Source organism: Canis aureus, chromosome 3 (genome assembly GCF_053574225.1).
Source record: "Canis aureus isolate CA01 chromosome 3, VMU_Caureus_v.1.0, whole genome shotgun sequence".
NCBI lineage: Eukaryota > Metazoa > Chordata > Mammalia > Carnivora > Canidae > Canis > Canis aureus.
The window spans coordinates 40810975-40827996 of record NC_135613.1 but is presented as its reverse complement, the minus strand read 5'-3'; the positions used below and the strand labels follow the sequence as shown (position 1 = coordinate 40827996).

Sequence of the window (17022 nt, the reverse complement as noted above, 5' to 3'; positions counted from 1 at the left end):
AGTGGTCAGTGCATCCATCAATAGGTCATCTCAAGTGGTATGAAGACTGCTTGCAAGAAGAGATTGCTCAATTTTCAGGAATTTTGCAAGTCAGCTGTTAAATGTAGCTATCACTAAAAATTAAATTCTGTGAACCACAATTAAATAAATAATATTAAAAAATATAAGAAGCACTCAAAATCCATCACTTCCTATTTTTACACTTTACCTTCTTTAAGAGACTTCTGTTATACATGTACAGTAGAAATACTATCTAAAAACTATCTAAATACTCTCTTCATGTACTACTGAAGGGATGAACTGAAAGATGAAATGGAAGATTTGTTGAGTTGCTAAATGAAGCTGGGGTAGGTAGTTAATTAGCTCTGTTCCCACAGAGAAATCTGTAATGATGAAGTGCTATTGTGAATCGTTTCCCAATTCAGTATTCAGTGATGTCATTTTGGTAGCTTGAAATCTGCCATGGTTGGACTATTTACACCACAGATACTGGTAAATGCTACAAATTTGGGTTGCTTTTTTTTTATTTCTTTTGTTGTTTTGAGAGCTAGACACTTACCAATATACCACCAATCTACAATCTTGTCTAGACATGATATCTAGCATATATTTATAGGATATAAAATAAACTGTGTGCAAGGATTTGAGTTATGATCTGGAATCAGGTGAATGAAACAGTCCTGACCCCCCACAGCACTAATATCTAGTATAAAATACAGATAATAAATAAGCAAGAGGGCAGGCAGATACAAACAAGTAAGAAAACAATTCACCAACAGGGGAACCTGGGTGGCTCAGCTGGTTAAGCGTCTGACTCTTGATTTTGGCTCAAGTGATCTCAGGGTTATGAGATAGGAGCCCTGCATCAGGCTCTGTGTTCTGCAGGGAGTCTGCTTGAGATTCTCTTCCTCTGCCCCTCCTCCTGCTCACACTCTCAATTTCTCTCTCTCAAAAAAATAAATCTTTAACAACAACAACAAAGAAAACAATTCGCCAACAAGCAAGTGAAAACCAAATAACTACTAATTGTAACAAATGCTATGAAGGAACTAATGAGGGTAAAGATACTACACACCATTGGTGGAGGCTATTTTGGAAAGTTGGTCGGGGTAGGCTTCCCAGAGATGGGGAGATTTGCGATAAGAATTGAAGGGTAAGGGATGCCTAGGTGGCTCAGCAGTTAAGCGTCTGCCTTTGGCTCAGGATGTGATCCCTGTCCTGGGATCTGGTCCCACTTCGAGCTCCCTGTGAGGAGCCTGCTTCTCCCTTAGCCTGTGTCTCTGCGTCTCTCTGTGTCTCTCATGAATAAAGAAAGTCTTTAAAAAAAAAAAAAAAAGAAGGGTAAGATCGCATCAGCTCTACAAAGAGCCTGTTGGGGGGCTCTGCTTGTGGGAGGTCAATGAAAAAGGTAATTGCTAAATTTTTGTTCAAGCAAATGAGTAGATGGTGATAGCAATTTCTGCATGGAAGTGCCCAAATTAAAAGACACTGCTTTACAAACACACTGTTGCTACCTACTTAAAAATATGCCCCCATAAAAAAATAAAAGGATTAAGGAGGGAACTGATCTTCATTCAGCCCCTGTTACTAATCCTGAGCTTTTCATTCAGCTGACCCCACTCCCCACCACATTCATGCAACAGCTCAAGTCAGCAATAGGCTGGAGCATAGAGGAACAGCAAGAGGGTCACCCATGAAATCCCTCACCTTCAGACAGAGGGCTATACCCTTATAGGCTATTCTCTCAGTTATCTATAAACAGCACACGCTCCCTAGAAACTTAAACCATGAACTAAACACACATGCTCCATCTTCAATCACGCTGAACAAATAAACCTGAAATGATGTTTACGAAATCTGTCAATCTGAAAGAGGCCTACTTAATATTAGTTCTGAATCTAAATCTGAGTACAGCTGGGTTTTTGAGACTTCATGTTACATTGCTGCAGGCTTCTCTGCGGCTTCTCTGCGGGAGCAGGACTGTTTAATTACCTGTCCCAGCTGCATTTAGCAACTAAACAAATCAACCATTTCATCTGTCTCTTTCAGATGTCCACCCCTCTGGTATTCTGAGTTCTTAGAGAGAGAGCAGAAAGTGCTAAAATGACAGAAGTGGGTGCAAGAGACAGATGATTGATGCCTTCACACACATCCCATGTTATGCTTTATTGATGCTTATTCAATGTGCTTTGCAAGGGGTCCTATTTAAATTGACAAAGTTAATGAGCAGCAGGATTTTCATGATCCTGATGTGACAAGTAAAAGATACAAGGAAATATATACAAGGAAAAGTATGACCATTGTGTGATTTACTGTCAGTGCTAAAATGACAAAGATCAAATGAGACCTAGCAAGCTAGAGTCCTTCAAACTGTGAGTGGAGAGACCTGTCATGAAGCAAACCGCAGTTCATTCATTTTGCTAAAAGATCTACTTTTAGGACCCTAAAACAAGATATCAGAATGCTCAAGTGAGAATATAAATGATGTTGCTTCAGGGTAAAAAAAAAACCCTTCTGGAGAGGAACAGATATGTCAGGAGAATGGGGGAGGATGCTTCCAAAAAGCTGAACTCAAAATAGGAAAGAACCCCATGATTGGCTCTTGTAACATACACACACACACACACACACACATTGAAGATGTTAAATGCCATTTATGTTTAAAAGTTAGAGGGAAAGAATTACTAATTTTACCATACAAAAAAAAAACCCAAACTTTAAAAAAAAAAAATTTACTCATTCATGAGAGACACAGAGAGAGAGGCAGAGACATAGGCAGAGGGAGAAGCAGACCCCCTGCAAGGAACCCAGTGCAGGACTCGACTCCGGATCCCAGAATCACGCCCTGAGCCAAAGGCAGATGCTCAACCACTGAGCCACCCAGACATCCCAAAAACAAGCTTTCCAAGAATGAAGCTACAACTTTTAAACAGTGAAATACAGGGCAGCCGGGTGGCTCAGCGGTTTAGTGCTGCCTTCAGCCCAGGGCCTGATCCTGGAGACCCGGGATCAAGTCCTGCGTCGGGCTCCCTGCATGGAGCCTGCTTCTCCCTCTGCCTGTGTCTCTGCCTCTCTCTCTCTTTGCCTCTCATGAATAAATAAATAAATAATATTTAAAAACAAAATAAAAATAAACAGTGAAATATAGCATAAGCCCCTCGCCCATCTAAAATTTTAATTCTGAATATTCAAAAAATACACACTGTGTACTCTTTTGTACAGAAACACAGCAAAGGTTCTTTTTAGGTGCCTAACAGCAAGGTCAAGAGTCAACTGGCATTTATCCTTTTGTTTTGTTTGGCATTTATCATGTTAAATATCATTGAGGTTACCTGCCTAGCCTGCATGATATATGAGCTTTTGACATCCGATCTAACACTTTGCACTTATGACTCCTGTTCTACTTTTGTTCTTGGTATTTTCTCCACCTGGAATACCCAGTTATTTCCCTGAACTCATTCTTCAGGGTACACTTCAAAGGCCATCCTCCCAATAAACCTCCTTTGCCTTTCTTGAGAAAGTCCCACCTCCTTCTCTGAGCAAATAGAAGGCCTTTTAACAATACCCCAACAGTATAGCGTTCTCAGTGGAGTGATGCAAGGAAAAGAATCACAACTTCTTTAGGGACCTCACCATAAACTACAGAATCAGAATAATGGTTGGGAGGAACAAAACAGGACATATGTATTTTGAAAAAGCTCCTGTTTCTCATAGGCCACCTACCCTATCTGAGCACCTCGATTACTACAGTTACTCGATCCTGTGCCTTCCACTCTTTTTTTTTTTAATATTTTATTTATTTATTCATGAGAGACACAGAGAGAGGCAGAGACACAGGCAGAGGGAGAAGCAGGCTCCATGCAGGGAGCCCGATGCGGGACTCGATCCCGGGACTCCAGGATCACACTCTGGGCTGAAGCCAGCACTAAACCGCTGAGCCACTTGGGCTGCCCGCCTTCCACTTTCTACTGAAAAAGAAACCAGCAAAGTGTAAAACTCACACACCTGAGAGCTCACAACAGTAGCTGCCTCTGGGGAGGAGACCAAAGGGACTGGGATGGGAGGGTAACTTATTTTTTTGCAGGATGTACTTCTGTAACTTTTTAATTTTAGGGCTTGCCCCTATATCATTTATTCAAAAGAAAAAAGAATGGCACAGATCTAGAAGCCAGATAACCTCTGACTTGTTTCCCAGTTTTGCCACTTACTTGCTGCATATGATCTTGGGCAAGACACTTTACCTGCCTGACACTCAGTTTCCACATATTACAGTTGGAAAGAAGAAAACAGCTGCTGACCAATAGGTAACTGTGACAAATAAAGGAGAAAATGTATTTAAAGCAAAGAACCAATCCTGGTAATCAACTGGTAACACTGCAACTCTTAGAAGGCCGGGTCCATCCCACTGACTTAAAAATTAGATTTACTTGTATTGAGTGAAGGGGAAATTCACATTGGAATGTCCTTTAGTTCAGAGAATACAATTCAGGAAGGAAATAAAGAGAAATTTGTCAGCCTGTCTTGTCAAAACCAAAGAACAGGACGTGTTATTTTTGTTTCCCACGCCAGGGATCTTACTAATGCTCATTCTGAATCACAATTGATGGCCAGCAAAAAGGTCACTGGAATGAGCTTAATGCTTCTCCCTCACAGTGCTGTGATTATCTTAAGAGTAAACAGTTGCCAAGAAAGCCATCCCTAAAAGTACAAGTCTCCCCAGATGCGGGAAAACTGTTCTCATGTCTTGATTAACGGCTTCCTAGAAGCAGTGCAGCTAATGCTCAAGCCACTGTAAATTGCTTTCACCTCCCTCTTTCCCCATAACTTCATCCACCTCACTAGAAAACTATATCTATTAACACTGGCCAGTAAATATATGCAAGTGCTTCTTGAATGGTCATCAAGAGTGGTGGCAATAGGGTAGTAAACTGGAGTAACCATCTGAAGACAGGTAGACCCTTAGGAACACCAGCTATAGTCATGAAACATGACTACAGCTACATGACTATAGTCATGAAACTGAGCCTAGGTGGCTCAGGGTTGAGTATCTGCCTTTGGCTCAAGTCCTTATCCCAGGGTCCCCAGATCAAGTCCCACATCAAGCTCCCCGAGGGGAGATTGCTTCTCCCTCTGTCTCTCATGAATAAATAAAATCTTAAGCAAACAAACAAACATGGCCTTTCTAATTAGAAACCTGATGAGAGGGATGCCTGGGTGGCTCAGTGGTTGAGCCTCTGCCTTTGGCTCAAGGCATGATCCTGGAGACCTGGGATGGAGTCCCGCATCGGGATCCCCACGGGCAGCCTGCTTCTCCTTCTGCCTGTGTCTCTGCCTCTCTCTCTCTCTCTCTCTCTCTGTGTGTGTGTGTGTGTGTCTCATGAATAAATAAATAAAACCTTTTAAAAAAGTAAAAGAAAGAAAGAAACCTGATGAGACAGAAGAAAAACCTGCAGCTTTGACCTCAGATCTTGACATTGCACCACTAAACCTTCCACTGGCGTTACCTGGCACTGCAACTGAAGCCCCGGCTTATCACCATGGATCTGGAAGCCCTGCAGCACCTGCTCTTCCACATCAGCCTCATTTAACATTCTACTCTTCACTTCTTTAGACCCCAACACTGAAACAAACAATTTCCATTCTCCCCACAAGCGGGCCCTATCTTCCCACAGGGCTTTTACACCTGCCACTCGCCAGTGTCCCCGCTCCCCACGTCCTTACCCTTCCAGCCTGAGCTCAGAAAGGCTTTCTCTGGATCTCTCCAAAATGTTCTCTCCTCCCCAGTGATGCTGTCACAATCTTGTTTAATCCTTTGCATCACTATTAATAATCTACAACTATTTTACCAAGTTATTTTTCACTTGTTTACTATCATGCCCTTACCCAAACCCAGAGTCTAAGCTCTATGAGAGCAAAGCTCTAGGCTCCATTTTGTTGTCCACTCTTGATAGCAGTGCTGGCAGAGTAGGAACTTCAGAGATGAATGAATGTGCTCTAAACTGCTTCTGCTACTATCTAGCTGTAAAACTTGAGGTGAGTCATTGCACCTATGCAAACTTTAGTATCCTCATCTGTGAGGTTCTACTAGGATAAAGACTCCTTTACATATTGCAGGGGGGGCACTGAGAAGCTGCTGAGTCAAGAACTAAACTCACAATTACAGGAAGATTTTAAAAACTGTAACTCATCAATATAAAGAAATAATCTGTGGACATTTATAGTTAAGAAATTATAGAAAAAAGTATGTGTGATGTTATGTGAGAAAAGCACACATCCCCTCCCTTTCATGCATACATGACATAAAAGGATGGGTATACTAACTACAAATATGTAAATATATACAGGTAACAGCTAAATATGAAAAGGAAATAGTGCAATTATGGATGACTCTTCCAGGGCAAAAAATGTTAAAGAAATAAATACCTTGGTACAACAAAATTTCAATTAAATATTAAATGTTTTAAAATAGCCTCCTTTTTTTTTTAAAGCTATAGTCATCAAGACAGTATGGTACTGGCACAAAAACAGACATATAGATCAACGGAACAGAACAGAAAACCCAGAAATGGGCCCACAACTATATGGTCAGCTAATTTTCGACAAAGCAGGAAAGAATATCTAATGGAAAAGAGACAGTCTCTTCAACAAATGGTGTTGGGAAAACTGGACAGTAACATCTGCGGGGAGCCTGCTTCACCCTCTGCCTATGTCTCTCCCTCTGTCTCTCATGAATAAATAAATAAAATACTTTAAAACAATAATTAAATAAATAATAAATTCAAAATGGATGAAAGATCTAACTGTGAGACAGAAAACCATCAGAATCCTAGAGGAGAACATAGGCAGTAACCTCTTTGACCTAAGCCGTAGCAACTTCTTGCTAGACACATCTCCAGAAGCAAGAGAAACAAAAGCAAAAACGAACTATTGGGACTTCAGCAAGATAAAAAGCTTCTGCAAAGCGAAGGAAACAACAAAACTAAAAGGTGGCCTATGGAATGAGAGAAGATATTTGCAAATGACATATCTGATAAGGGGCTAGTATCCAAAATCTCTAAAGAACTTGTCAAACCCAACACCCAAACCCAAATAATCTAGTTAAGAAATGGGAAGAAAAAAAATAAAAATAAAAAATAAAAAAAAAGAAATGGGCAGAAGACATGAATTGACATTTTCCAAAGAAGACATCCAGATGGCTAACAGACAAATGAAAAGATGCTCAGTGTCACTCATTATCAGGAAAATACAAATAAAATCACAATGAAAAAAAAATCACAGGGGATCCCTGGGTGGTGCAGCGGTTTGGCGCCTGCCTTTGGCCCAGGGCAGGATCCTGGAGACCTGGGATCGAATCCCATGTCGGGCTCCCGGTGCATGGAGCCTGCTTCTCCCTCTGCCTGTGTCTCTGCCTCTCTCTCTCTCTCTCTGTGTGTGACTATCATAAATAAATAAAAATTAAAAGAAAAAAAAGAAAAAAAATCACAATGAGATACCACTTCACACTGATCAGAATGGCTAACATTAACAACACAGGAAATAACAGATATTGGCAAGGATGCAGAGAAAGGGGAACCCTCCTACCTTCCCTGGTGGGAAGGCAAACTGGTACAGCCACTCTGGAGAACAGTATGGAAGTTCTTCAAATAATTAAAAGAACTACCCTATGATCCAGCAATTACATTACTAGGTATTTATCCAAAGGATACAAAAACACAGATTCGAATGGGGCATATACATCCTGATGTTTAGAGCAGCATTATCAACAATAGCCAAACCATGGAAAGAACCCAAAAATCCATCAACTGATGAATGGATAAAGATGTGGCATACACACACACACACACACACACACACACACAGACACCATGGAATATTACTCAGCCATCAAAAAGAATGAAATCTTGCCATTTACAATGATGTGGATGGAGTTAAGAGTATATCATGATAAGCTAATGAGTCAGAGAAAGACAAATCATATTATTTCACTCATGTGGAATTTAAGAAATGAAACAGATGGGAAGGGGGAAAAAAGAGAGAGTAGCAAACTATAAGAAACTTGACTACAGAGAAAAAACTGAGGGTTGATGGAGGGAAGGTGGGTGGAGGATGGGCTAAATAGGTGATGAGCATTAAGGAGGGCACTTAATGATGAGCATTGGGTGTTCCAGGTAAGTGATGAATCACTAAGTTCTACTCCTGAGACCAATATTACATTGTATGGTAACTGAAATTTAAATAAAAATGTGAAAAAATATTTTTGAAAAAAGTTTTTTTAAAGGAGACTTTGAAAGTTTAGAGACTAAAAATGAAGCACACAACTGGAAAACAAAATCACCATTTATTGAACAATTCTTATGTATCAGCACTGAGGTATATTAAGACATACATTATATATATTTATATTTAATCTTCTAACAGAAGTATTATTGTTCATATTCTGTAGAAAAAAAAATTAGGCTTCTTATTTCACCTCCTAAAATGCTTTCTCAGATATCATCTTAACTGACCTTCCCTGGTCAACCTATCTAAAATTGCAAACCCACTCACTATCCTGAATTCCTTATTCATTTTTCCTGCCTTAAATTCTGCATGGCACATATCCCACATATAATATAACTTCCTTATTTTTGTATCTCCCCTCATGAAAATAAAAGTTCTGTAAGGCAGGGTTTGCCCTTCCAAAACCCCAGTACCAAGAGGACCTGACACAAAGTAGACCTCAATAAGTATTTGATAAATGAATAATGAATGAATGAATGTACAGCTAAATGCACGGGTGAGTTTGTATGAATTAGTTCTGAAAGTCTGTTCAATTCAAAGCCTTTCCATGTGCTTCTACCAGAGTTGCTGAGTAGACTCTCTCTCTCTCTCTCTCTCTCACACACACACACACACACACACACACACAGTCTCCTTATCAAAAAAAAGAATGAGTCTCCTGGACAAAGATAACATCACCTTATGCTTTTGTAGTTGTCCTGCATAATGTTAGACAGTCATTACATTATAGCATGATGAGATAGACAATCAAATAACAAAAGAAAATATTCAACAATAGAAACACATACAAAGTTGATTTAGATGTTGAAATTAACTAAAGTCCTTATAAGCTGTGGCTAATTATGTTCAAGAAACAGAGGAAAAGATGGCAAATACAAATTTTTTAATTGCAAATTCCACCAAAGAATATAATATAAAAATGAATAAAGCAGAAATTCTAGAATAGAAAAATATAGCAACTAAAATTAAAAATTCAATAAATGGGCTTCAGCAGCATATAAGGCACAGGAAATATAGAAAACAGGAAAACAGATAAATAGAAAATATCTAATATCTAAGAGTTTAGTCTATATTATAGAACAATTTTAGGGGACAGCATCATTGATTTTTATGGTAATAATAATAGTGATGCATCCTAGCATGTACTTGGAACTCTTCTAGGCACAGTATATTTAATCCCTATAAAACCAATGAAGTAGGTAGTACCCTATTAACATCTCCCTTTAAAAGACAACAAAACGGGTGGCTCCCTGGGTGGCTCAGCAGTTTAGCACCTGCCTTCAGCCCAGGATGTGATCCTAGAGACCTAGGATCGAGCCCCACATCAGGCTCCCTGCATGGAGCCTGCTTCTCTCACTGCCTGTGTCTCTGCCTCTCTCTCTCTGTGTCTCATGAATAAACAAAATCTTAAAAAAAAAAAAAAAAAAGACAACAAAACTGAAACATAGTTTAATATTACATGCTAGTGAATGGATAAGTCAGAATCTGAATTCAGGCAGTTTGACTCCAAAGTCCACGTAATCAGTAAACTGTACTGCAATGATTAATAACAACTGAAGTGTGGTATGGTTTTTATATTTCTTAGTATCATCTTAAATTAAATCCCTCTCAACATAGTTAGATGGAATTGCTAATTAGCGACTATCTAACGATGATTTTGTAAATAATTTAAAATTAACTATAAGTTGTGCCATGTTGCTTTTATATTACTCATCTGAGAAATGCTTGGTCTGTTGGCCCCGTAGGTGCATTAAAGAGGTGACAAGATGCAGGTTAGGCTTAGGAAGAAAGAAATACTCTCTACAAATTCACACGTGTAAAATGGCAGCCCATATAAAATAAAATTATGGAAGAGAAATATTCAGCATAAATACTCAGAAAAAGAAATGGTAGAACTATCTAAAGAGATAACTTCTTAAAAAACCCTCATGGGACACGACACAGAGAATTCATTTTGAATGCTGCATGTGACAGCAGAGTTTAAGCGGGGTTTAGCTCATATACCCATTTGGGATTACAGTATAAATTCTGGAACTATTCTGACAAGAAAATCTTTCCTTTCTCATCATTTGTTGAGAAAGCCAAGAAGTCTTCTCTAAGCATCTAATACCCTCTTTTTGATTATCCGGAATAGAAACTATAAAATTAATTTGTAGTGAGAAAAAAATAAAAATGCTGGGGGAAACGCATTTTGCCATTTGAAATAAAACTCTCACTATAAAATTTTTTAAGTTCAAGAAAAAAATGCCTCCTATAATGTACTTTTCTGCCTTTAAACACCTGGACCTGAAAGATTTTCTTAAAGTCTATGTTTGTGGTCTCAATTTTTAGGAAATATTTTAAAAGTCCTGCTGATAATGTCTGAAAGGCTGACACACTCTGGACGTTACTTTGTATACTACCTGTAAGGTGAGCAAAGCAATCAAACCAGGGTTTTGGCTTCTGAAAGTGGCACAGGCACCCCATGTTCTTCCCAGGCATATCTAACCATCATCTTTCCTAACAGTGAAAACCTATCACATTTCTAGAAAACATCTAGGACTAAGTTCTGGAAACTTCTGGTCACAGCACAAAATTTAATTTCTTCAACAAGAACTCAGAGAAAGTTCACCAAACAACAAAAAACTGGTAACATTTTTTAAAGTAATGCTTACCTTTGAATATTTCTGTAACTCAGCATCATCTGCAATCTGTGTATCCAAAGTAGCAACCTAAATTTGCAAGAAAAAATATCCCCAATATTTATAAAAGCATAACTTTATTTCTTCTTAGGTTTTCTGAAGAAAAATCTGTAAACCCTATATATGGATAACACCATCACATCTGCATTCATATCTATTTTGGGTATTTTTGAAATCCATAAGTAAAACACATAATGTAAAATTTCAGAGAATATTTCTTTTTTTGTTGTTACTGTTCACTATAGCTATCTTTTCCCCTAAATTACTCAGAAGTTAAATCAGAAGGGGAGGAGCAAACTCCTACACTATTGTGAAAAATCCATGACCCCTAAAATTTTAATATAATCCTCTAAAGAGTCCATAAAAAATTTTTATTTATTTTTTTTAACAAAGCCAAGAGTATAATCATTTTTACTCTTAAATTCAGGCCTTAAAACAAAGTTTGTGAGGTCAGTAGAGTGAGAGGAGTCTGGAAAAACTGAAGCATCTGACTTTCCACAGCAAACTCCATCATTTCCCTCAGAGAAATAACTGGCAAGGACACAAACAGAAAGACCTGGCCTGGTGAGAAGTTCATGGAATACTTAAAGCTCTTAATCCTGGCCTAAAACTATTGTTCTAAGCCTCAGTGGTAGAGATCCACAGAAGTGAATTCCTAGCAAGCAAAATATTTTACTGATGATTTGCATCTGTAAGTTGTTAATAAAATATGGTGCATCTGGAAGAAGGGGACAAGTTAAACAATGATCCAACTTAAGCTTCTAGAATGTACTGCACTTCACATAAGTAGATTCTAGAAGAAAAATGAAATAAGAAACACTGTTGTACATGAGTGTATGCATACATTAATTCATCTTGCCTGGCTTCTCTTTTCTGCTCCTCATTGCTCAGAGCAGCAAGAACCCTTAGTGAATAAGTTGTCACTTTAAATTCCCAACCTAGGGACACCTGGGTGGTTCAGCAGTTGAGCATCTGCCTTCAGCCCAGGGCGTGATCCTGGAGTACCAGGATCGAGTCCCCCATCAGGCTCCCTGCATGGAGCCTGCTTCTCCCTCTGCCTGTGTCTCTGCCTCTCTCTCTCGTCTCTCATGAATAAATAAATAAAATCTATAAATAAATAAATACATACATACATATCCACCCAACCTCGAATTCTGCCTCCTATTTCTAGCCATTATGTTATGCCCTCACTGTGTGATAGATAAAATTTGGAAATGTAGTTATAAGGAGGAAAAAATCTTAACCAAAAAGAGCCCATCCCAAAACTGTCCATTTATAAATACTGGGACACCCAATTGCTTTGAATATCAAGCCACTAAAAATAGTAGAAAAAGTTATTTGCAAAGGTGATTGATAGCCTAATGACAAAACACCATTTGAAATCTATGAAGTAGGGATGCCTGGGTGTCTCAATAGTTTAGCATCTGCCTTTGGTTCAGGTCGTGATCCCGGGTCCTGGGATCGTGTCCTGCATCGGGCTCCCCACAGGGAGACTGCTTCTCCCTCTGTCTATGTCTCTGCCTGCGTCTCTCATGAATAAATAATTTTTTTAAATCTTTAAAAAAAAATCTATGAAGTAAAGCAGCAGCAATTCATGAGTACCAAATGCAAGTACAGAATTAGCAACAATAGAGTATGGATGTTTTAACTTATCTTAACAACAGTGGAAATTTTCTGACAATAGATAGTGGTTGTATGTTCTGAAGCAAGAAAAGAAAAAAAATCCCCACAAGCAGCCAACAAGTACTAACGATAAACATATGTAAGAAAACATGAATGACAATAGAAATTTAATAGAATATTTTATTACTAATGCATTTAGCGAACACTATAGAGGCTTTTCTAAGCACAGCTTTCTGCTTTCACATGGATTCATAGGGGGAAATGTAATCAATCCCTTACTCAATGAATCTAATAACAGGTGAAAGGAAGTCTAATGGACCACTGGTGCTATAAACTTATACCTAACCTAAATTACTTCCTGTTCTCTCTAATACATTTGATAATCATTCTTTCATTTTTCTCATAAAACTGTAAGATTCTTTGTGAAACATAGGACTAATATCCATAGCCCTTTCAGTGTACAATAAAACAAACAGATCATAAAAGCAATCATAAAAATGCCAGCAATTTTAAGCAGCTGATACAGGTTATAAATTTAAAGGCAAGTCTTCTAAGATTCTCCTGCCTACCGTTGACTTAAATGTTTTCAACATGAACTGAGTGTCTGCTAATAGTAACTGAAACTTGTGTGCAGGCCTTAATTGTTCTTACAGCTTAAAATGCTAAAAAAAAGAAAATAAAAATCAATTGATCCACCAGGGAAGGAAGGTAGGAGGAAAAATAAAGGCAAACTGGCTAATCTTGGGCTCTCCTTTTCTTTAAACTGCAATGTTAGGAACTTGACATGAATGGTTTTTTATTACCACATTTTAACATACCATTACTTCATAATCTGGGCCCAATAGGTTTTCCCATCTAGATTTCAGCTCATTTTCTGGAGAGTCTGGGACTCTTTCTGGATTAAAAAAAAAAAAAAAATTAATTGAAGCTACTGTAAGCCAAACTTGACTACTAAATTCCTCAATAATAGCACAATTCCACAATTCCAGTAAGTAAAAGGGAAATGAATAGAAAGGAACATGCATTAACTTGAGTCTACCAGGTAAAGTAAATCAGAGGTGACTTAAAAATGTTGTGTCCAAAATATGAAGGGGCTTTTGTTGATAAGGACTATTTGAAAGGGAAGAGGAACTGATAATTTAAAAATGAAATTTGAAATATATGCACTTTATATGTAAACACCCTGCCAATTACAAGTAAAATACATCTGGCTTTGCTTTACAATATGTTAAGACAAACAAGAATCTAATTTAAATGTTAATCACTTCAAAGTAATACCTTCCACTCACCCATAGAAAAAGTAAAACTTTATCAAGACATCTTTACCATCAACTGGCCATTATCAACACAATCCTGTCAGACTTCTCATCTGGGCGGATATAAAACCACGTCTGGTTTAATTCAACCAGGAAGATGCATGGGCTTTAATAGACTAGAAACTCTGTGTACTTTGGTCTCATGTGGTTACTTGGTTATACCTTTGTGACTCTTGAGTATAATATTGCCTTTTTGGCATAGGTAAGATAATATTAAAGAACTAAGACAGATTTTAAGTGCCCTGCCTGTCCTCCATATGATCTTAGCCAGAAGCTCAGGGCACAGTTCATAGTCTGAGTAATGCCTAATAGGCAAAAGTTAAAGTACTAAAAATACAATTTCAACTTATAGCAGTAGCAGAAAATAAACCTTCACATTTTTTTTTCTTGAAGTTAAGGAAAAACTCTTTCAATTTTGTGACAAGATTAAACAAGTCACAGAACACTTACTCCAGCTGACATAACCATCTGTCTAAAATCAAACATAACTTGCAATATCAGCTCTTTCAGTCTTCAGCACGGACAGCTCACCTTGGATGCATATAATCCTTAATTACATAATGCAAATCATCAAGTAAAACAGGCTAACCTCAGAACTCAGAGACTAAGTTTATAAACACTAAACAGCTTAACTCACTAGATGTACAAAAGAATATCCATGAAATAACTGTATCAACTGACATGCTAGGTTACATGTCGAGGATAACTAACCAAAGATCTTATTAAAAGCAAAATATCATTTATGTGGGCTCTGCACCTTTGTGCCTATCTATTGCTGTCATCACTTCCATAAGAAATTACATTTAGATTTCTACCGTCTTTGTTAAATTTCTTCCGTGAAGCAGTTTATCTGGTAAGTTAATTTGCAAAGTTTTGGTTGAATTGTAAGCTTAAAAACATGATATTTATTTATTTATTTATTTATTTTTTTAAAACATGATATTTAAAGATGACATTTCATACACATGTATAATATAATATTTCACCTACAATTCTTTTGACTTTTTCATCTTTCACTTGTACAATGGAAGCACTTGTACAATGGAAGTCATGAGTTTTAAAGCATGGTACAGCAAAAAAATAAATAAATAATAAAATAAAGCATGGTACAAACTAAGTCCCAGAGGAAAAGACTATTTTCAGCAGCCCAATAAATCCTGGACTATACAAAATGACTTAAAACCTGAATAGTATGATGATCTGAAATAATTATTCAAATAGCAAAGAAGGGGACCAGAATATGCCATTTAGCATATAGAGTATTTTGAGCTGACGGCAATCAAGACCTGACAGAAAAAACTTTTACCTCTCTCATTACCTAAAAGAATTTAGATAGGAGGTCTATGCCAGAAAGAGCTATTACCATAGATGATTTTTTTTATCTGAAAGACCTATTGGCACAGCAGAGCAAACTTAATTACCGAACATTTGTTCTCCTTATCATGTTGCAAATTTCCATCGTCCTCATCTTTGAAGCCTCTATCCTATTCCTTAATTTAGGATGGTATATAAACCTCAGTTGCCCAACTTACTCTTGGGTCTCATATTTTTATGGGGCTCCCATACTCATGAAATTTGTTATTCTCCTATTAATCTGTTTTATGTCAATTTAAATATTAGACCAAAGAACCTAGAAGGGAAAAAAGGGAAAGCTTTTCTGCAACTACAGCAAAAAAGACAGCTAACTTCTTAGCAGCTCAACGACTTTGGTCTTACTGTTAAGCTTAAATTATACACACTCGTGAAGAAAAAAAATGCAACGATGGACACCTAGGTGGCTCAGCGTTTGAGCATCTGCCTTTGGCTCAGGGCATGATCCCAGAGTCCCAGAATCCAGTCCCGCATTGGGCTCCCTACATGGAGCCTGCTTCTCCCTCTGCCTATGTCTCTGCCATTCTCTCTCTCTCTCTTTCTCTTGAATAAATAAATAAAATCTTAAAAAAAGAAAAAAGAAAAATATGCAGTAAGGTTGAACCAAAAAGAGCAGATAGGGCAGCCCAGGTGGCTCAGCGGTTTAGCGCCGCCTTCAGCCCAGGGCGTGATCCTGGAGACCTGGGATCAAGTCCCACGTCAGGCTCCCTGCATGGAGCCTGCTTCTTCCTCTGCCTGTGTCTCTGCCTCTTTCTCTCTCTCTCGCTCTCTCTCTCTCTTTCTGTGTGTGTGTATGTGTTTCTCATGAATAAATAAATAAAATCTTTTGAAAAACAAAAACAAGAGCAGATAAAAATGTCTGAAAATATTTCTAAGTTCAAAATGTATTTGATTTTCACCCAATAGTTCCATGAAAACCTATCTGGGTTCACTTGAATTTTTTTTTTAAGATTGTATTTATTTATTCATGAGAGACACACAGAGAGAAGAGGCAGAGACACAAGCAGAGGGAGAAGCAGGCTCCATGCAGGGAGGCCAATGTGGGACTTGATCCTGCAACTCCAGAATCACGCCCTGGGCTGAAGGCAGGCGCTAACCCACTGAGCCACCCAGGCGTCCCATGGGTTCACTTGAATTTAAGTAGCAAAGATATAACTACAATCCAGTTGGGTCAAAAAGAATAAAGCAAATTTTCAAGTTATGGGAAATTTTTTTCAGCTTGAATAGTGTTACTCCCTCCTTCAGGTCATCCTTTCCTGAGGCAAGACAATCAAAACCAAAACTTCTCTGGAAGAGGATGGTGTTAGGTATCCCATTTCATTCAACTGTCAAGGCTTTCCTGAGCACCTCTGTACAGGGAATTGTATGAGACTGTTATCAAAATGCTTGCAGAACTGAGTCAACTATGTAGCCAAGGTATCAAAGTACAAAGTAAAAGGACAAAGTTGCACATAAGATCAAAATAAGATTAAAATATAAATATTTAGCAATCTGGCAGTTTTATAAAACATGTAAATATGTATACATTATGAATTATAATGGTAAAAGGAAACACTGCTGTATGTATACAGACAGCTAGATATCTACAGCTGTATCAATGAATATACATAAGTTAACATAGGCAATAATTAAAAATGCTTACAAGCTTAAAAAATAGTTAATATATACTAATAAAAATGCAATATTCAAAATTAATTAAACAAAGATTACACAATAACATGCTTGGTCCCCAACTCCCACAATTGTTAAGA

General features: G+C 37.9%; 1 protein-coding gene across 8 annotated transcripts in view; it reads right to left on the bottom strand.

Moving 5' to 3' along the window:
* Positions 1-17022, bottom strand: part of PATJ (PATJ crumbs cell polarity complex component) — a 354601-nt gene that overhangs the window by 287611 nt on the left and 49968 nt on the right. For all 8 annotated transcript variants that reach the window (XM_077892030.1, XM_077892027.1, XM_077892033.1 and 5 more), the window contains exons 13-14: positions 13403-13479; positions 10935-10991 (exon numbers count right to left, since the gene is read on the bottom strand). In XM_077892030.1, the coding sequence (XP_077748156.1) occupies positions 10935-10991; positions 13403-13479 (134 nt within the window). The remainder of the gene's footprint in view (positions 1-10934; positions 10992-13402; positions 13480-17022) is intronic.